Source organism: Fundulus heteroclitus, chromosome 13 (assembly GCF_011125445.2).
Source record: "Fundulus heteroclitus isolate FHET01 chromosome 13, MU-UCD_Fhet_4.1, whole genome shotgun sequence".
In the NCBI taxonomy this organism is placed as follows: domain Eukaryota; kingdom Metazoa; phylum Chordata; class Actinopteri; order Cyprinodontiformes; family Fundulidae; genus Fundulus; species Fundulus heteroclitus.
This window is the reverse complement of record NC_046373.1, coordinates 36,912,855-36,935,418: the sequence shown is the minus strand read 5'-3', so window position 1 is coordinate 36,935,418 and position 22,564 is coordinate 36,912,855. Positions and strand designations below refer to the sequence as shown.

The window sequence follows — 22,564 nt, the reverse complement described above, 5'->3', positions numbered from 1 at the left end:
CTTCTCATCTTTTTTGCAGTCAGCTTCTGTCTGTGAGGCCATCTGGCCAAACGAAAAAAATATTTTCTAAATTGTTATTAGCATTCTCAAGTTTCTAAAACCAAAAGCCAGTAGTGACAAAATGAAGGGCTGTATGTTTGTACTTTAGCTGTTTATTTCTTATTTGTAACTTTGTGTTTTTGCTGTGTGTGCTTAGTCCTTCTTTCATTTTGTCATTCTGTTGTGTCTGTTGGTGAGCCAAAGAGTATGTTCCACTCTATTCTATACTATTTTGTTCTAGGCTTTTTGGTCTCAGTCTTCTATGTTGATAGCTATCTGCTTCTCCGTTTGCTCCGGTAAGTAGTACACAATGTTCCCTTGCAAGTTGCTGCTTGTAAATTTTATTCAAGGGCCTAAGTCAGTAGGGGTTGTTTCTTCTTTTTTGTGTGTGCGTTTGTCCAGCTGCTTGCCACTGTCTACTGCCAAAACAAGACAATGGAAAGAAATCATTAACAGATTATTTAGCCCAAACAATTCCCTGAAAGCTGCTGTGGAGCCCAGACAACATGGATGGTACCCCTTTTGTCACATGGAGTTGAAATGGATCCCAACTAAACTACATTGGACTGTAATAAATTGGTTTTCAAATGGAGTTTCACTGTTGTGGGTTGAGCTGAAATGAGATGGATTTATGTGATTGAATTAAATCTAACTGCTGCATGTGTTTGGATTTTGACTCTAATGTGATGATGGTCCTCCCTGCAGAAAATCATCCGGCTACCCTAAAAGTCAGTGGCTACATCCAAGACAGACCACACTAAAAGATGGGTCACTGCATTGTATGCCAAGCATTACAGAACCCAAAGGCATCTGTCCCTGCCATCCAGACAGCACCTGGTAGGACCTCACATTGAGTCTTCCCAAAATGTATCAGTGGTACTAAAAGCTCACTGCCAGTCAAAGCTGTACCTAGCACTGAGGCAGATGAAACTGAGTCAGAAGTGGTGGGATGACAATAAGGCAGGGGTGTCCGAACTGTCTGTCACGTGGGCCAAAATTGTCAAGTCAAGAGTGCTAAAGGGCCAAAAAGTATAATCTAAAAGATAACAAAATGACCCAAAAATGATACAGTGATTTATGTTTTACCTGCTCCACAAAAAACGAGCATGCAACGAGCAATAACTCGCCATATTTAAATAACGAGATGTTCAAGCTAAAAACAAGAGGATTAGCAGTCGTTTCAAAGAGCAACATAAAAACTACGATTTGCATGAATGCATCAGTCAAGCACTCCCTGAGAAGCTAAAAAGTGTGCAAATAGTCCTTAGTATATTCTAAAAGTGACATGCTCTGGTTAAAAAACAGGAGTCTATTTACATTTTCAACTATAAGAAGATTTTAACTTATCTGTAATCATTTTTCTCTTATTAAAACCAAAAAGTCTCCATCTGCATCAATCACTTGAGCAGCAGGTGGACCAAATCACTTTTGATTTGCTTTTTTGGGGCCACAAAACCTCTGTCCAGGTGCTTCAAATGGCTTCAGGGATGCACTTTGGACACCATGCACTAAGGCAGGGAGTTATAAGGAAGGGTGATCTATCATATTCACTAATAAATCTCATTTTTGCTTTACTACAAATGACGTGTGTGTGCATGCAAAGTGTATTTCTTCTCACCTATGTACTGGGGGGTGCCACTTGTGCTTCTGTATTCTTCTCCTGGGGAGAAATGATGAGCCAGGCCAAAGTCGATGAGTTTAATGTTGGGATGTGGAGAAGCTTTGTCTGACAGCATGATGTTTTCAGGCTAAGAGCAGAACACATTTTTGTCATTCTTCACTGTAATGGAAAGCAGTGTTATTGCTAGAGTCAGTTGCTGTTACCTTCAGGTCAAAATGTGTAATGTTGTTCTTGTGCATGAACTTCAGTCCCTCCAGGATTTGCTTTAGAAACTCAATAGCCTCACACTCCAAAAGGTTCTCCTTCTCAGCAATAAAGTCGAACAACTCTCCTCCACTAACACTGATACGTCAAACAGAAGGCTGTGTTACAACAAAGAACATCACAAGAACCAAGAACACTGAATTTGTATTATTTAACTACATACATAGTTATTCATATTCAGTTTACCACCTGAAGTAGTTCTATTTACGCAAGAGGAGATATTCTTTTGTACTTCTGTCAAGTGTACCGGTCTGTTTTGCAGATAAACAAGATGCTACCACCAATGTACGTCATAGTTTCCCCTATTTTCCTCAGAACGTATCAATATTCAGTTTTACTAAGCACATCACATAGAGCTTTCTCATTCTTCTGCCATTTAGCAGATAAGATTACCAAACTTATTCTGGTGAGCAAAAACAGGAAAGTTTAGTCTGTTTGTGCCTTTTTAAAGTGTAAAAAATGCTTTCAACTAAATGCTATTTATATGCTATATGTCTATATGTCTTTATATGCTGAAAAGAATACATATATTTAAAATAGCCTTTGTGATGTAGTTGCCTTCTTTTCCAGCAGATGCCCCTTACTCTAGTGTCATGAACAGCATGCCACCTCTAAAACCTATAAAAACTTTACATGCATTCTAAGACGCCAATATTGTTCATTAGTTAGACCCTAGCAAAGAACTGAGAGTGATTCACAATGTCATAATATAAACACTAGCTCTAAAATTAGGATCATTTGAGGGTAATATGTACCATAGGTCATTGGTTATAATGAGATTTTGGGTTTTCCTGGGTGTGATTGTGTTATGTATTTGCAAATAGTCAGTGTCTTATCTGCAGGAGAACGAGGTAAACATGATCATACATGGTTATTTGACATGAGTGGCATGGGTCAAATCCTATGGCTGCATCTTGTCAGGAAGTGGAATAAGGATGTGTAGTAAATACAAGCAAATATTGTCAAATTCCCCAGGAAAGAGCTTTCCCAGCTTTTTTTGTATGCCCAATAAAGCTGGGAGTGGTGCTTCCCTGTATTACGTAGGAGGTCCTGCTTGCAGCTGACTAGATGTCCAAGCTGGAGGACAGGTAATATGTTTTAACTTGCTTGAAATTAATAATAGATAGAAAGAAAACACTCCACAGCTATTAGATTCTTGTCTTGTCATGAGTATAAAATGAAGCACGTATCAAACCGCACGGTTTCTAGGGTGTGAATTGAATAGATACTTACAGCTCCAGAATGAGTACCACCTCTGATCGACTCTCAAAGACATCTTTGAGGGCCACAATATTTGGATGGTGCAAAATCTGTAGAACCTCCACCTCTCGCTCCACACTGGTCCTCTCCACGCCCAGACGACTGCAGGCAGTTTTTCGAATCTTTAGAAACTTGCCAGCCCAACGGGTCTTCGATGTCCTCTCACAGACCTTTCGAACCTGACCAAAATGCCCACTAAATGGGGCAAGAATAGACTTAACAATACATTCACAAAGACTCTGTCTACATTTTGTGGACTACGTGCTGCTTTGTCAGCTCTAACACAAATTTATTGTGCTGTGAAATAAAATCTTAACTTTAACACCAAAGTATTTGAAAAATCTGAGACCCTCAAGAGAGAAATAATTTCAGAGAAAATGACTGCAAACCAAAATCAAACCAATAAAATGATCTTTTCACAGCGTTCAAGACTGAAGCTAAATAAGTTGACTTTCACTTTTTAAAACAGACTGATCCTGATAAATGAATTAGGAGATATGTAGTGAACTGATAAATGCATGAGAATTTTTATTGCACTAAATAAACATACTTACAAAGACTACAAGGCCAGCTACATGTCCCTGTAAAAACATTATTGAGGAGTCTGAAGTTCATGTGACTATAGCCAAACTTTCAATATCCTATCAAAAGAGGAAATGTAACCACAGAATGATCAGAATGAAAGTGCAGATGAACCGAGTAAGTCTGAAGTCCAAGGTACGTCCTTTTCAAAGGACAAGGGGAGGAGTGAATGCTGCTTGTCAAGACTCGATGCAATCTGATGGGTTTCCTTAGATACCCAATCTAAGCAAACCTGTCTGTATGATTTGATTGAATTCGACTTTGTAAAGTGCATTGAGATGGCATGTACTGTGAATTGGTGCTATATAAATAAAATTGAATTGAATTATTCACTGTTTTGTGAGCTTGAGTTTTAAGCTTTAAAGTTTTGATAAAACCGTGGACATAGCTTGAACATTTGAACAAATATGCCTGACAGGTCCCTCCCCCTTAGCAGAGCCTACTGTGCTGCTCCAGTGTTTGCCTGTCTTGGATTTCTGAGCAGCTGCACTTCCAGAAATTTAGTTTTCCTGTAAAACAGGTTATTTCTCCACCATTTCTCCACACAGCCGCAGCCCACCAGCAATCTGGAGCTTGGTTGACGGCAGCGCTGTGCGGGGGAGGGGGTGTGAACAACATGTACACAAGAGTTACTGACACTGCTAGCAACTAATCAGAGCCAGACATTACTCCTGGCTCTGATTGGTTGTTTCTTATCGATGGTGTATTTCAAAGAGAGCAGGACCACAGACATGTATACGTAGACGCCGCGTCGTTGGGTGAGAGGCGTGCCGACAGAGCGGCCATCTTGGGTCAGACCAAGCTGCGCTCAGAGAGAATACACGTCAATTCAGGAAAGTGGTACTTTATGTTTTTAGACAATCGGAATCCGGTGAATTCTCAACTGATTTCCAGATAAATCAACTGACCTTAAAACGTCATCCCTTTAGGGGCTACATGGGACCAATTGATTGAATTAAATGATTGTCTAACTTAATACATAATTTCGATTTTGTATTGACAGCAAACTTCCAGAGCTCCGTCCCAGGATGTCCGACTTTTGCTCCGCTTATGGGTGCGCAAATAAAAGGACACTAGGAACCAGATCCCGGGGTTGGCAGACACCACACCTTGTTTCTGTTATTCAACAGTAAACAAGGCCTGGTGTCTGCCAACCATCTCAACAGAGCATTTTACTGGGGATAAAATGCTTATTGCCTGAAAAAGGACAGGACACTCATTACCATCCAACTAAATCGTTTTTGTCCATGCGGAGGAATAAGAAGAGGACTTAAGAAGTTTGGGAGTAACATGCCAGAGACCTATGATTTTTTATGTTTTCTTCTTTCTGTTTGCCATGAAGGAGCAGTTGCCTGAGAACACTGAGCTGATCACTTATGCGCGAATAGATTCATGTCTGCCACGTGCTCAGACTGGCCTGACGGTTTTTTACTTGCGTTATTGACGTACAGACTCTTTTTAAATCACAAAACTGATTTTTTCTCTTTTCTTTCTCCTTTCTGTTTTCGACTGACTTCCATGTTTGATTTTATGTGTTATGATGTTTATACTGTGATGTTGCATTAAGTTGATCGCTATGGCTTTATGACTAAGAATGAAAACTCTCTGTTACAGACACACACACCAAGACCTACAGTTCTTGCAATCCTTTTGCTTTGTTATATAGAAAACCAGGATCTGATGGCTATCACAGATCCATAAATTACTTGGTAAGGCTAATTTTTAGATTCAATACAGGGTGTCTTCTCGCTCAGATTGGCCCAGAGTGGGATTCCCCTAGACTGGGCTCTATCGGGTTTTTTACCATTTCTTAGAGAGATGGGGTTTTCCTGCTGGAGGCTCAGCCTGCCCTCTGATGCCCCCTACTGGTACTCTTGGATTTGTGAGGTTTGAAAGTGATGGATGGTTGTCCATAGGAATGGAGAGTGGAGGACCGAGTAGGAGGTTTCTTGGGGTGGGGGTAGAGTAGACGTATTTGGCCTTGATTAAGGTACATCTTTAGCTTATATGGTCTAAAGTAAACTTAAAATAATGTGCGCATAGGAACCTAAAACAGGCCTAGCTCAAATAGTTGAACCCTAAATTGTAGTTAAAATGCTTGGACTGTGGTGTTGAGTAAAAAATGCTGAATTATGAAGTATTCATGCTGATTGATGCTAAGATGTTTCCATTGTGGTTTGTCCGGCCCATTCCTTGGAACTGTTTTCGTTGTGATGTGCCTTTGGGGCACACCAACAGGGGGGGCTAACGGACAACTGGACTGTTTTTTACAAAGTGCCTTTCGGGCACACCAGCAGAGATTGTGTGACCCCAGAGACTGAGCCGCACTATCGACTGCCATGGAGATCACAGATGGATGGACTCTGGAAGCCAGAAGCTGACGTGCGTGGATTGCTTGGACTGGACGGAATGACCGACTGTTCTGGGAGAGGGACAGACTGAGAGCTGTCGTTCCACTGGTTGATCATCTTTGGTGATGTGCCATAATGACACATCATCAGGGGGTCTGTTAGGATATCAACAAGGTCAAGTGGAACGAGCTGTTTATCTCAGAACTGCATGGCACACTTAGATGGCACTGACCCAAAAGATTGGCACATATCTATCAGATACCACCCCGGAGGTGACACAGCTTCCCTGCTGGTGTCACAGTTTGGATGTGTACCGCCCTTGTATGGGTGTGTCCCGAGATCCCTATATAATGTTTGTGTGATGAGCACTCGAGGCCTTCCTGCCGATCAGGGGCCCATCAGCGCTGGTGTGACTGTAACTATTTCTCTGTCTTTACCTAGATAAAATATAACTAAAAGCATACTTGTCTGTTTTATGCGTCCTGCATTCAAGGTAATAAGTAAGTGGGGGTCGCCTGACTGGGTAAAACGAACTGGGTCCACCGAGAGGGCTGCACCGTAGACGGGACACGGTGAAACAATAACACCTTCCATAAGTAAGATTTTATGATAGATAATCCTCATGCTTTACAGGTACAGTTTTTAAGGCATAAACACAATATGTGCTAATGGATAGCAGGGATGGAAGTAGAGAAAAGTACATTAAACACCCTGATTACTAAACAATGTGACTGAGGAGATATATATATATATATATATATATATATATATATATATATATATATATATAAACAAAACAAACAAAATAGTCCTAAATTACTGGACAGACATGATTTATGGGGAAAAATAATATGGAGTATTTTTCTTTTTGCTATGATTTTGTAATCTCTTTGATTCTAAGATGCATTATTTTTTTTTTGTTGATTTTTTCCCCACATTGCGGTTTGTATTATATAATTTATAAATGCTGTTATTGGCACCTCTGCTCTCACTTGTCTGTATATAGTTTTGCTCCTATGTAGATCAGTGCTGTTGCCATCACATACTCTTAAAAAGTGGCAGATGGTCACTGATGAGTATCTGTTTTTGTACAGTTTAAAGTGCCATTTGTAAATGTATTTACACATAAGGTAGGAAGCTACCCTGTTGGATCCGATTGATGATAGAAGGGATTGCAACAAATAGTCTATGAATATATATATATATATATATATATATATATATATATATATATATATATATATATATATACAGAGAGAGAGAGAGATAATTTGTGTGTTTATCATATTAATATGTAACTGCAAAAAGATAGATAGATAGATAGATAGATAGATAGATAGATAGATAGATAGATAGATAGATAGATAGATAGATAGATAGATAGATAGATAGATAGATAGATAGATATACATATATAAAATGTATATATCTCATCCAGTTTGACTTCTGCCCAGTAAGTCTGCACTGACTCATCAAATTTTGGGCAATGGGCAGGACCAGTACTGTACGGATCATCCATGGTTATGCAGCCAAAGAAGTTTATACCCTCCGCCGTCTTTGTTTCTGCAGGCTCCAGATCAGCCACTGATTCAACCAAAAGTCCAGGTTCTGGCTGAATCACAGTGTCGGTATTAGCTGTCAGGGATCAGTTCCTCCTGCTTCGCCATGGACAGTTCTGGATCATTCCACTCTGCTCAGTCCCACTCCAAGCCTGATCTGTTTAACCTGCTGCTCTAGTTATCCTGGACTAAATACACCGGCCAGCTCTCCAATATAAACTTCCTCAGTCTGTTCCCCACGACTGATCCGTCTTCAGACATTCGATGCCCTCAATCTTCAGCTTCATGTGCTCCTTGTCCTCACCCTCGCCTTTCGTCTGCCAAGCCTCAACTCCACCGTCCAGCTCCAGCCATCTTCTCACACATGCTACAGTCTGGTACAGTCTCCTGGTTTTTCATCCACTGCTCAAACCCTTCAATAAAGACTCTTTAATTGTGGCTCTGTGTGTGGCTGAATTCGGGTTCAATCCACAAAATCCTGACATTAGCAAGGCTAACATTTTGAGAAGACTCCACAAAGTGGTGTTAAAAAGCCTGTCAGCTTGGACATTTTCTTAATCACATCTTTGTCGTGTCCCTCTTTTTCTTTCTTTTCTGTGCTCTACTGTCATATTATCGTTGTCCGCCATTATGACAAATGAATCCCTGGGCACACGATGTGTTAAACCTTGACCAGTAAACATTAATCAATCATGACAGATGTCTGCAAAACAAATTACAACACTCACTGACATGGTTAACATCCTCTTAGCAAGTGATAAAATGAAGGCATTCTCAGGCTGTTCATTCATTTTGTAAAAATGAAAAAATAGTATTTGGGGATCTCAAAGCCCCGGACCGGGGCTGCTGCCCCAGTAAGTGCTTGGTAAAGTCCGAGCTTGAGTGTGGGTTTCTAGGGGTAATTTTTTGCCCCGAGCTTACAGCATACAAAACATAATATAAAACCTGCAACTATTACAAGTTTAGTCAAATAACAGTTTATTGCTACTGTATCGCTAGAATTTATAAAGTTTAGACAATCTGAACTCAGCAAGAAGCTTATTTCAAATAAGTTACACTGACATACAGGCATTACTCTGCCGTGGCAATTAGGTTTAAAATTTCCTCAAGAACTGACCATCATCTCCAAACCAAAACCTGTAAGTAATAGTGATAAATGGACAGTATTCAACCTGTTCTAAAACCTCCAACATGCACACACAAAAAGACCAGTACTGCACGATTACAACTCATTACAGAGTTATTCTTAGGTGACTGGTACTAAGGTCACTGGAAGTATCCAGGTGATGACATTCACACATCAGCTTAATACTACTCTCGATAAGATGTTCAGTCTGTAGTTGGTTTAAAATGGTGTTGGAAAACTTTGTCCCAATAGCATTAACAGCACCAAGGACTATTCTAGTTCACAGGAGAAAAGTTGAGTGCAGGAGCAGAATCAGTTACAGAAGAACAAGAAGAAAGCATCAGTGATAGGATTTCTTTAGGAGCATAAAATGTGAGTTTCTGTCCTCAGCAGCAGTGTTTAAATAGGCTTTAATTGCTTTATGAATAACTTTGTGACATTGCTCTAATCAAAGAATGGTTGTATTCAGTTTAACTTTTGTACCATGGATAATACAGGGGCTAAAAATTGCTCTATGTTTTTCGCCCTGGTTTACTAGGGCAGTGGTTAGATGGGTGACCACCATGAACGTCATGGAGGCGGGGTGTTAAGGTAAGGGTGGGAGTGAGAGGCTAGGTGGGAAAACATTATGATCTTCATGATCACTAGACGTGAATGTAATAGAATTTAATACTTTTCACAAATCTCTTCAGATGAAAATAATAACTTCTTTAAATAATTGTCATGATAATAAACAATGTCAACTCTCACCTTTGTTATACCATTAGAAATGTCTTAGACAACTTTATTATAACTATAATTATAAATACATCGCTTTATTATAATTAATGTAATAACTTGTTGTTTTTTGTTGGAAATAAAAGTTAAATAAAATTAAGCCGTGCACCAGGCTGTTCATTTCACATTAATTAAACTATCTGTGCTGAAGAAAGGAATGCTCAAATATACAGGATTTACAAACAGTATCTGGAACGGTGTTTTAGATAATTAATGTTTATTTCTTATGTTTCTTATGCTAAGTGGCTGTTTCTTACCCGTTCTGTAAAGGTCCAGGTAGTTCCTAATACTTTATACATTAACATGTCTGAACTGCTTGAAAGTAAACCTGCCTTGAAACTCCCAAACATTAAAATATTTATAGTATAGATAGATAGATAGATAGATAGATAGATAGATAGATAGATAGATAGATAGATAGATAGATAGATAGATAGATAGATAGATAGATAGACAGACAGATATATAATATAATGTAATGTATATATATATATATATCAGTACCTTCCCAGAACTTCCTCAATCTCATAGAAGTCTTCCACATTCTCAGGCTTGAATTGGGCCATGTTGATTCGCTTCACATGCGTCCTTGTTCACTGCAGAAAATAAAGCAGTCAATTTTAAGTTTGTTATGAACCTCATAACACAAACTCCAAAAATAGACCTAATGGTGAGTTAAAAAAATTAAATGTTACACAAAAAAATAAGTTCTTCACAAAATCATACAATGCACAGAGTCATTTGGACATACTACTCTATGACCTCTTATTTAAAACTTGTTCAAGGAGAAGTCAGGTCAACAAGGAAAAATCAGTGGATCATTAGCTATACCTAAAACTAATACGTCTGTGGTGATTTAATGAATTTAGCGTTAATCAATAAGAAAATAAAAGCATAAATTGTCGTCTCGATCACTGTGCATGAGGGAGGCCATTATTGCCCATAAAGATGTACTATAACTAAAGGTGAAAAAACATTTGTTTTTTCACCTTTACAATTCATGATCCACCATGGGTTTGTTGTTGGATTACCTACTTGAAGAGAGAGGATTTGCCATCGTGCTTCTGGCCAGAGAGAAAACACTGTCTGTAGCCAACATTTAGAAGAAGAATGTCTTCAAGATGACATGAGAGCGAAAATTTTCGGTAGGTTTTTCCTTTTTATAATGTAGAATTTGCGGAGACAGTTGTTTACCCGACCAGAGGGGCGGAGTGATACGACACACTTAGAAAGCATGCTCACTGTTGTGAAGCCCACTTGTTTGATACGACTTTGGTTTTATTTTTTCTAAAGTCACTTGTAAATTTCATGAGTTGCGGGTTGCAGGTTTTTTTTGGGCTTGTTTTTGAAAGTGAAGTGGCTTGTTTTGGCTCTAAACTAAGTGACGCCGAAATATCCCTCCGCCTCATAACGCACTGGAGCTCATCCTGACAGGAGCAGAGAGTAAACTCAGAAAGAGCCGCTCTTCCCGTATTTTCTGCAGTTTACGGTTGCAATAACTGATGATAACTGCTGAAAGTAGATTAGGCGGTGCACATCACCATTTTGAGCAGAGATTGGTTCTAGAGATGAGTTTTATACTCATCGTATAACATTGCAGAACCCAACCCATAAACCGTACTTTAATGCTTATTTGTTTTCTTTTTATGTCTCTAAAATGTAAAATTTGTATAAATTTAACTTTAAATGCTTAATACCATGTCTATCTTTGTTTAAGAGGTTAAAAAAAATATTTCGGCGTGAAAACGGATATTTATTTACAAGGGGACAGATAGGGCATTGGGACTTGCTCAACAGCCGGTCCCGCGATATGACGTCACAATCTGGGAAGAGGCAGTACTGTTCTTCACCAAGATGGATGCCTCCATAAAAGCATATTCAAATGGAAATTAATATTACCGGTAATTAAAAAAAGCTTATCATTTATTGAACAGTATGTAATAATTTTATATTTACTTTCAGCAGTTTGAATTCTGATTTTGACCGGACTTCTTCTTTAAAATGTTTTAGGTCCTTTGGGTTGGCAGAGTTAAAAACCAAATAGTTAACAATAGCTTGATATTTTGTGCTGGAAATAAATGTGACAATTAAACAAGGCCAAACTTACACTGAAGGTGAAACACACCATTTTATGTATACAGTTCTAATAACTGAAATAGTAATACTAATAACAGGACAAAAGATGAGAGCAAGGTCCAGGACAAGGCTCCATGTTATATTTTAAATACCACAATTAACGCTCTCTACAGAAAGTGCTTAATGGCTCCATGCTCAGTGGGGAATAACAACTGATTATTTTTGGCGGGCCAAACGAAAATAGTTTGTTCATAAGTAAAATAAAGGGCTTGAAAGATGCAGTAAAACAGAACAGGTTCATGAAAGGACAGAACCAATTTTAAATAATCAAATGTTTGGAAAGCTTTTATCATCTTTTGAATAAAGAAATCTTTGTTATGAGCACCACGTCTGCTGCTGTTTTGCCTGAGTTACTGCAGTGACTGTGATGTCATCGCTTGCCTGCTTTGCGCTGCGCCTATGATTAACCTGATAAGCAACACCTGTAGCTGTATTAATCACCTTTGTGGCTGCCCCTGGTCTTCTGCCTATATATGCCTGCCTCAGCCAGTGTGTTGCTGCCAGATTCTTGAAAGCCTCCGTGTGAGTAGACCATCCAGCGTTCCTTGTTTGCCTGACAGTTTGTCTTGGGGAGTTTCGCCTGTGGCTTTGCCCTTGTCGGACACTCCAAATTGACTTCTGTATCGGGACCATGACTACCTGAACTGTTTTTGACCAAGCCTGCCTGCCTCTGTCCTTGTCTGGATTATTCTGTCCTTGTTAACCACTCTAAGCCTGGACCTCACATTTGCCTCCTGTCTCTGCCCTGCCTGGAAACCGCTGTCTGGAGTGTGCTGCCCGTTGCCAATTCTCTCGCCTGGATTCTGGATTCATCTTTGTCTCTACCCTACTGGAAACCTCAGCCAATTATCTGTTTCCCTGTGAGCCAAAGGAATCATTCTGTCGGATCAGTCTCACTTCCCAGAACCCAAGAAGTGGTTCCAGTGTGTGCTCCAGCTGCTACCTGTCCAGTTACGCATTCCTTTAATAAATTTGTTAAATCTATTTTGTGCCCAACTTAATTATCCGGTCCCCAGTGTCTTACTATTTGGCTAAGATTTAATAAAATAAACTTTACATCAGCTACAACCATGGAGCTTCAATAGTGAATCCCTTTGAGCGTTTAAAATGTCATGATTTGGGGTTTTGTTATTGGTTTGTTTTGTACTTCTTTCTATTTTACCAATTCTGTTTTACCAATTCTGCAAGCTTTTAGTTCAATTCTGTTCACCTGCCAGCTCACCTCCCTGTTATCACCCAATCAGTTTGTCACTCCCCTGTCAGCAGTCACCAACCTATCAGGTCGGTTCTCTGTCAGTCACTTCCCTTGCCCTGATTAGTTCCAGCCTTCTTATAATTATCCATCCATCCATCCATTTTCCAACCCACTTAATCCCTCATGGGGTCACGGGGGTTGCTGGTGCCTATCTCCAGCATCCACTGGGCGAGAGGCGGGGTACACCCTGGACAGGTCGCCAGTCTGTCGCAAGGCAACACAGAGACAGACAGGACAAACAACCATCCACGCACACACTCACACCTAAGGACAAAATCTAAATCTAATACAAATCCATACGGATCACTTTGAACCAAAAAATAAAATAATTAAAAGTGGTCTATTAAATATAAGGTCTCTTCCTCCAAAGACTTTGTTAGTTACTGAATTGATTTCTGATAATCAGATTGATTTGTTTTGTCTCACAGAAACCTGGCTACAAGAGGACTACGTTAGTATAAATAATTAAACTCCCTCCAGTTATTCAAATTTCCACATTCCCAGATCTGTGGGAAGAGGAGGAGGAGTGGCAACCATCTTTCAGTCTGATTTATTAATTAGTCCCAGGCCAACTAATAACTACAGTTCTTTTGAACATTTAACCCTCAGTTTCCCTCATCCAAACTGTAAAGCAATAAAACCTCTTCTGTTTGTTGTTTTGTATCGTCCACCAGGCCCTTACACTCAGTTTTTGGATCAGTTGTCAGATTTCTTATCCGATTTGGTGTTAAATACTGACAAGGATTATAGTGGGTGATTTTAACATCCATGTTGACACTGAATGTGATAACCTTAGTGTAGCCTTTAAAACTATCCTATATTCAATTGGTTTTGCTCAAAATGTGCATAAACCGACGCACTCTTGGCTCCATAATTTAGACCTTGTGCTGACATATGGCATTGATTGTGAATAATTAACAGTATTTCCTCACATCCCTGTCCTGTCTGATCATTTTTAATAACATTTGAGTTTAATCTAACTGAGTTCTCCACCCCCGAAAGAGGGTTCCATTATAGTACATCTTTATCGGATAAAACTTAAAAGAGTCTGTCCCCTTTTTAATATCCTCAGTATTGCAGAAATGCCCTGTAGATGGCAGCAATGCTGTTTCTTCCCATTCACAAATCGATACCTTTGCTAACAGTGTGACTTCCTCATTGCGTTCTGCATTAGACAATGTAGCTCCCTTGAAAAAGAAGGTGATTATTCACAGGAAGCTGGCTCCCTGGTTTAATTCAGAGCTAAAATTTTAGCTTCATCTAAACCTTCTACCTGTATGTTAGACCCAATCCCAACCAAGTTGTTTTTAAAGACATATTCCCTTTGATCAGTGGCCCTATTTTGGACATGATTAATCTATCCTTAGTAAATGGATATGTACCACAGGTTTTTAAAGTAGCTGTTATTAAACCTTTACTTAAGCAACATTATTGTAAAGTTTTTTGTTCATAATCATTTACAATCAATTGTTGTGCAATCAAGTCATGAGGAATAAAATCAAACTAAAGTTTAAAGCTACGGAAATCTGAGACTTGTACAGGTCCTCAGGGGACTATTCTTACAGCAGGACGCCACACCCCTTGGCCATGGACAAACACTCTTTTGCCCGCTGTTTAGCAGCATTGGAAAACACTCTCTGCTACTCTTTGCTTGTGAGCAGTGGCGTCGCCTGGCCTGGGCATTCCCGGCTGTAGCCTCGAATTAGGGCTGGACAATATAGAAAAAAAAGCATATCGATAAAATAGAAATAATATTGATCGATATCGATAATTATCAACAAATTAAAAACATATATTTTAAGTGCAGCCCTGGTTATTTTATGCTCTTTTTAATTACCTATTTTTAGATGCAGAACACACAAACACTGAATTCAAACTCAACCCTTTATTCTACCAACTTTTTACCAAAACTGCCAGTTTTTAAAAAATAAAAAAGAACATGTGCTCTCTGAACTCTTTGAAGTGGGCGGAGCGTTCCTGGGTCAGTGTTTCTGATTGGTTGTGGGGATGTAATGACTGTAATATTAACATACATGATAGGCTAGAATGCAAAAGAAAGGAAAACTTTTATTCTATTGAACTTTTTATTTACCTTTTTTTCTATCATCGATATAAGTCTATTGATTGATATATATTGTTATTGAATTATCGTCCAGCCCTACCTCAAATGTTTCTAATCAAGCCCTGAATCTTTTTTTTCACCCGAGAAATAATAAATTTCCATCAACTTAGCTGCCCAATGATATTAAGGAAAAATTAAGTTTTGTAAATTCCTTGCTTCAGTGAAATCAACAAAGGCAAGACGCTATGACCAATCAGAGAGGAAGTTGTACTGAAGCGAGGTCTCGTCCCTGTTTTATTGGCTGACAGGTTGGATACTATGGGGCTGAGAAACGTGTAATAACCGTACAGCATTGTAGGTTACCCAGACATCGGGAAACCAGATTTCATTTGTTTATATCCCCATCATCCACAACGCTATATTTATTTTCTCTTCTTTTGTTTTTTAAAAAGTTAAAAGCTGATGCAATAAGGCTGTGTCATTAACTGTTACACTCATTCACACGATCGCTTCAGTAAAAAGATTCAGTTCACCAACATGGAATCAAACCCAAGGAGCACGGAACAAATGTGCCGAATGCACCCTACATAGCAGCCCAGAGACGACCAAACACCACTTTCAACACCATATCCCGGCATATGTGTTTGTTCATGGACATTTTCATACTGGTAAGTTTGAATCAAAGCTTGTTGTGCTGTTTTACACAAAGCTTTTATCAGGCTGCTAGCGCTAACCTAGCCAGCTGAGTATAGTTAAAAAGGTACAAGTAAAGGAGAGCCCTTGTGAAAATCACCTGCTTCATAAATAAATTAACCAATAAGCCCCTAAATATTTCCAACATAAATGCAAAGTGGATGCCAGGCTTAAAATTATTTTAAACAACTTTATCCAGGTTTCACCTGTCGTCCTTGGGCAGTGGTAAGAAACAGCAGGTAACAATGTACAGAATATAATATATATAAAACACCCACAAGCACCGGCGAGAAACAACAGTAACAGATTTCTCACAATTAATATATAGATAAGTGACAATATTGTTTATCAATTGTTGTGCCATCAAGCCATGCAGAATTTCAGACTTTTACGGGCACCAGATACTGCCCCCCTCAGCAGGGTGCCGTGCTATAAAGCCAAGCTCCCACAGACAATCGTTCTCGTTTCCCGCTGCTACACAGCATAGGGGGGAACTCTCATCATCCAGAGGATCTGACTGGGTTTGGAGAACTGCGGTTGAATCGAAGCTAAGTCTGCAGTCTAACTTTTGCGTAACCAGACGCTAGAGTAACAATTCGTCTATGCCGAAACCAGCCTTGTGTTTTTAATAAATCTTATCTGTCAGACAGATTCCAATTTGTTCATGTTAATAATAAATCTTCCTCAAACTCTAGGGTCACCTGTGGAGTACCACAGGGTTCAGTCCTTGGACCAATTCTATTTACTATATATATGCTTCCGATAGGCAAAATTATCAGACAGCATGGGATTAATTTCCACTGTTATGCTGATGATACTCAGCTATATTTATCCATAAATCCTGATGAATCCAATCAATTACTTCGACTGCAGTCATGTCTTGATGACATCAAAAGCTGGATGACTTTAAATTTCCTGCATCTAAATTCTGACAAGACAGAAGTTGTAATCTTTGGGCCAGAGTCCTCAAAAAATAAACTTCTTAATCAATCACTTAATCTGGGTGGCATAAACCTGGCCTCTGGTAATAAAGTAAAAAATCTTGGTGTTATTTTTGACCAAGACATGTCATTTAAATCCCATATTAAACAGGTTTCCAGAGTTTCCTTTTTTCACCTCAGGAATATCGCCAAAATTAGAAACATTCTGTCCAGGAGTGATGCTGAAAAACTGGTCCATGCATTTGTTACTTCAAGGCTGGACTATTGTAATTCTTTACTATCAGGAAGTCCACAAAATGCAGTTCAAAGCCTTCAGCTGATCCAAAATGCTGCAGCAAGAGTTCTGATGAAAATCAACAAGAGGGATCATATTTCTCCAATTTTAGCTTCCCTTCATTGGCTTCCTGTTAAATCAAGAATAGAATTTAAAATTCTTCTTCTAACGTATAAAGCCCTTAATAATCAAACTCCATCATATATCAGAGCTCTGATTACCCCGTATGTTCCTAACAGAGCACTTCGCTCTCAGACTGCAGGTCTGCTGGTGGTTCCTAGAGTCTCTAAAAGTAGAATGGGAGGCAGATCCTTTAGCTATCAGGCTCCTCTCCTGTGGAACCAACTCCCAGTTTTGGTCCGTGAGGCAGACACCCTGTCTACTTTTAAGACTAGGCTTAAAACTTTTCTTTTTGACAAAAATTATAACTAGTGGCTCATGTTACTCTCAGTTACCTTTATAGTTTTACTGCTATAGGCTTAGGCTACTGGAGTATTTCAGGATCTAATTTTCTCACTCTATTGAGTTCTACTGTTCTTCAATTATGCATTATGTGTTGTCATTTCTGCTTTAACTTTCTGTTCTTTCTCTTTTCTCTTCATAGTAGGTACACCTGGTCTGGCGTTCTGTTAACTGTGACATCATCCAGAGAAGACGGCTCACCCGCTACTACCATCTAATGTAGAACAGATTACTAGATCAATGTGTGCTTCTGTGCTTTTTTGTTTCTCTTGTTGTGTCTCTGTTCTGTCTTCTGTAACCCCAGTCGGTCGAGGCAGATGACCGTTCATACTGAGCCCGGTTCTGCCGGAGGTTTTCCTTCCCGTTAATGGGGAGTTTTTCTTCCCACTGTCGCTTCATGCTTGCTCAGTATGAGGGATTGCAGCAAAGCCATGTACAATGCAGATGACTCTTCCTGTGGCTCTACGCTTCCCCAGGAGTGAATGCTGCTTGTCGGGACTTTGATGCAATCAACTGGTTTCCTTATATAGGACATTTTTGACCAATCTGTATAATCTGACCCAATCTGTATAATATGATTGAACTTGACTTTGTAAAGTGCCTTGAGATGACATGTTTCATGATTTGGCGCTATATAAATAAAATTGAATTGAATTGAATTATTCCTCGGCTGTTGCAGGAAGCTGACTCGAGAAGGAGCGGAGCGGCCTCCTGCCTGCAACCATTTTCCCAAGCTGAGAGCAAAAGCTAAGCTAAAATTGCACGCTGCAACCCGGGTCAAGGACTCGACTACGATCCGGAGCCGCCTGCTCCAACCGCCACGTTCCGGCTAGCCCAAAGCTGCCTACTAGCCGCATGCCGCTGATCAGAGAATCAGCCTTTATCCTGCCTGTTTCAACTGCTTCCAACTGGATGCCCAAAGTGAACCTAACTGACACAGAGGCACCGACAGGGAAAGTTAAATAGTTTATTTAGAAGGTTTACTTAATGCGTTTTCACTGTGTTTTTGAAACATGTGGAGCTTACAGAGTAGCTACCTTTAGCATTCTTCGAACCATGTCATTGCCGATGTAATTCCAGTGTGTTTTATGGTTATAACAAACGTTATCTCCACAAGGGTTTTATACATTGATGGGATATTGATGTTTGTGTTATCCGGTCCACTCATTACGACTGGCTTTTTAAAGTTAGCGCCGAATGTCTGCCAGCATAAATGCTATTAGCTTCCAGATAACTTCCAGGATGCTCGACTTAGATTTGTTTCAAACATAAGGTTTGTTTCGATTCGCTCCACTATTGTTTGATAGTGCTATGAGCGTTATTGCCGCAAGAATATGGAATATTAATGTTGATTTAAAGGTGTTTTGTATAACTTTAGACTAGCCGATTTTAGCAACCAATCGCCACAGCGTCACCTAGCCTCCCTGAGGTATAATCGCATTAATAAAACCCAGCGTTCTAGAAGTTTAGTAATGTTTACTGAGAAATTATTTCTTTAAAATGTTATTTCATCAAATAGTGTTTTGTTTAACTCAGGATTTACATTGTGAATGGGTTGAAACACATACCAAATGTTGTTCTGAATTAGTTAAGCTAATTTAACCTCAATTCACATTCTTTAAGATGAACTTTGGTACTTTAACTGAGATCTGCAGTGAACCAGGATTCACTGAATTATGCTGATGATGATGATCAACCATTTTATTTTGTCTTTTGTTTCTTTTGTGTGTACATAGTTTCTTAGCTTCTTTTTTATCTTCATTTTGATTAGTAGTGTTAGTTAAGTTTCACTAGCCTAATAGACAGGATTTGTTGATTGAAATATAGTGTTAATTCAGATAAACAGCATTATAGAATGATGTTCTCTGGATGTTCATTTTATTTCTGTTAATAAATTCTTGAACTTGAAGAGAAGTTGTCACTCCTTATATGTGTGCACGGTTTGCTGTTAAAAGAACGCCAGTGCTCGAATCACCCCTTTCAACTATTGTCCTAATATCAGTTCTTGAGCTGATATTCACCGGAGCATACCTAACAGACAGAGTTATTTATTAAACATTAAATAACTTTAAACAGTGTGTAACTGCACAACATATAACTATGAATTTATTGAATTCATAGTTATATGTTCTGTACAAATACATGATTATTTATCATTCTGTTATATGATGATCTTATGTCTGGGCTTCTATTTGCTAAGGTTTTATGTTTTGTCTTTGTAAAAAAAAGAATTACTAACAGGAATTTGGCACCCTAAGCAAGGACACAGTCTTTGTGACAGATAATGGCTCCAATGTAACAGCACCTTACAAGGATAATGTCAGAATCTCCTGTGCTGGCCATAATGTCAACTTGCTCTTAAACCTTGTATTTGACCACTTGGATGAAGACAACCCAGTCCACATTAGGATCATCAAACTGACTCTTGTCACACACTTCAAAAGAGCAGGGTAAGATAACATCAAATATTGTCTTGTATCTAGTTATGAAATCCAATGAAATACTTTTTTTCCAAAAAAGACCAACAAATCGCAATTTGTAATCAGTGGAACCTTGTCTCTCCTCTTTGAATTCAAAGTTACAAAAAGAGCTGGACCAGTCATTGAAGCAAGCTGTGGAGACAAGGTGGAATACCAGACTAGTAATGCTCCAATCTGTTAATGATGCTCTGAGGTCTGGTAAGCTTCATGAGATCCTGCTCCGCCGAAACGAGCTCCGTTACCTAAAACAACATAGATTGCAATCGGCTTGAGGACATCATCTAACTCCTGAAACGTTTTGATGAGGCTACCAGACACCTCTCTACTGAGCAGACACCTACCCTTTACCTCGTTCTCCCAACCAAGGCGACTCTACAGAGGGGTCTGTCGATCCAAGATGGAGACGGCGCGGTTATGAAAGAGGTAATACAATACATTAGTAATTTTTGTTGTTACGGTTGGGGTGACTGAAGTTGCTGACAGGAGCTTGGTCCTATCCAATAACAGACAAATAAACACAAGAAAAGAATTGCGTGTTTGATGTTGTCCAAGATTAAATTTAGGTCACAACTGCTCCATGAGTAAAATCAAGCACATTGCTTGTCTGCCTAAGAACTCGTGCTCCATAATAATGATGTTGCATATATTATCATCATGTGATTTCCCTCCTCCTCCCCTAGCTGAACGTGAAGTTTCAGCTAGGGGAGGAGAAAGCTAGCCACAGCTTTCTCACCTAGCTTAAGGAGTTTCTTGAGGAAAACTCTCCCTGGTCAGTATAAGGAGGTCATCAACAACCTGGCAGTATTCATAAGCCCCATTTCCACTACCCTTGTTAAACCGATCCATGCCGAGCAAGGGCCGAGCTTGGATCAGTTAACCATGCCGAGCTCGGTTCTGACGACCGTTTACACATCACCCTAGCACGGTTCCTCGCCTCCAAGTGACGATATACGGTACTACTGCTCTCTAGGATTGAAGGAGGGACTCAAGCAGATCAAAATGGCGGCGCCCGTAACATTCAGGAAGTTATGCTTGGTTATAATTGCTTTTTGCGGAGAGTCAGGCGAAGAAGGCAACCTTTGGTGAATTTACTTGATGGAGTTGGCTTTTGGGACGTGGATAAGACAAACTAACATCTAATCAGGGCTTACAGACGCAGGAAACAACGACAGACGTTGAGGTTCATCACACTGCTAAGCGAATCATCACTGGAAACCGTGTGGCACGATAGGGAAGCTAGTATTTTTATGAATGTCTGAAACTGCAAAATTAGTCAGCTGACTGTAAGGAGATGATGCGGTCTGCTTGTTATCTGAGAACCGAGCCAGGGAAAAAGCCGGCCGAGCCCACCTATTGAACTGGTCTAGATTTAGCGCGGTCCGGTTGTCTGGCACGGTCCAGTTCGGTTTGCGATCCATTTACACTTGAAAGTTATCTCAGTTACCAAGCTCTGACTGGTCTTGGCATGGTTAAAAAAGGGAAGTGTAAACGGGGTAATAGAAACATTAGGGACAGAGGTGAGAATGACAGGCTGGGTGGAGAAAGAGGGTGACTTAGGCCCGTTTACACTACACTTTTTTAACCGAGCCGAGACCAGTCCGAGCTCGGTAACCGAGATAACTCTTGTGTGTAAATGGTCAGCAGACTGGACCGGACCGCGCTAAACATAACCGGACCGCTCTAACTGCAGACCAGTTCCTGAGCAGGTCTAGGCCTGTTTTTTTTTCTGGCCCGGTTTTCTGATAAAGAGCGCATGAGCAGACCGCGTCATGCCCTTACAGTCAGCTGATTGTCCACAGGTTTTCTGGCAGTCTGGCTGAACGTCCCGATTCACACTCCATTCAGACAAATTTCAGACATTCATAATAATACTAGCTTCCTTACCGTCCCACACGGTTTCCAGTGATGATTCTGCTTAGCAGCGCAATGAACCTCAGCGTCTGTCATTGTTTCCGGCGTCTGTAAATCCTTATTAGACGTTCGTTTGTCTCATCCACTTCCCAAAAAGCCAACTTTCTCAAGTAAATTCACCAATGGTTGCCTTCTTCCCCTGACTCTCCGCAAACACCGAAATATCACAATATCAAGCATAACATCCTAAATGTTACGGGTGCCGCTGTTTTGTTTTGCTGCTTCCGCCTTCAATCTCAGAGAGCAGTAGTACCGCAGGTCGCCACTAGGAGGCGAGGAGCAACCAAGGAACCGCGATAAGCTTGGTGTGTAAACGGGTCGGCTTGTCTTGGGTAACTGATCCAAGCTCGGACTGGTCTCGGCATGGCTCGGTTTTTAGGTGTAGTGTAAACGGGCCTTAACACTAGCATGAACAGAGCACTCACAGAGCAATAGTAAATAGCAAAATGCATTTCTTGCAAATGGGCAAATACTAATATGTTTATCATATGCAACTTTTTATTTTACAAAACTGAGTTTTTGAACCATTGAGGTACATTATATAAATTGTGAAAGTAATGCCTTTATGTACTTTTTTGTTAATTGAGTATAGATCTCTTACTAGGTGCATGTCTCTATAGTTTCAGCAATTTGAAACTTAAAAGTAACTTCAATGTTCAAAGGAAACAATTACTTAATAAATTACTAAAAGGCAACATTGTACATTTTGTTTATTCCACTAAGATAAGCATGGTCTGTTTCCTTATTTGTTATTTTTATTATTTATTTATT

General features: G+C 39.7%; 1 protein-coding gene across 2 annotated transcripts in view; it reads right to left on the bottom strand.

Moving 5' to 3' along the window:
- Positions 1-22,564, bottom strand: part of si:dkey-240h12.4 (death-associated protein kinase 2) — a 48,318-nt gene that overhangs the window by 15,424 nt on the left and 10,330 nt on the right. For both annotated transcript variants that reach the window (XM_036145655.1, XM_036145654.1), the window contains 4 exons: positions 10,084-10,175; positions 3,158-3,379; positions 1,864-2,002; positions 1,658-1,787 (listed from right to left, as the gene is read on the bottom strand). In XM_036145655.1, coding sequence (XP_036001548.1) covers positions 1,658-1,787; positions 1,864-2,002; positions 3,158-3,379; positions 10,084-10,145 — 553 coding nt within the window. In that variant the 5' untranslated portion in view covers positions 10,146-10,175. The remainder of the gene's footprint in view (positions 1-1,657; positions 1,788-1,863; positions 2,003-3,157; positions 3,380-10,083; positions 10,176-22,564) is intronic.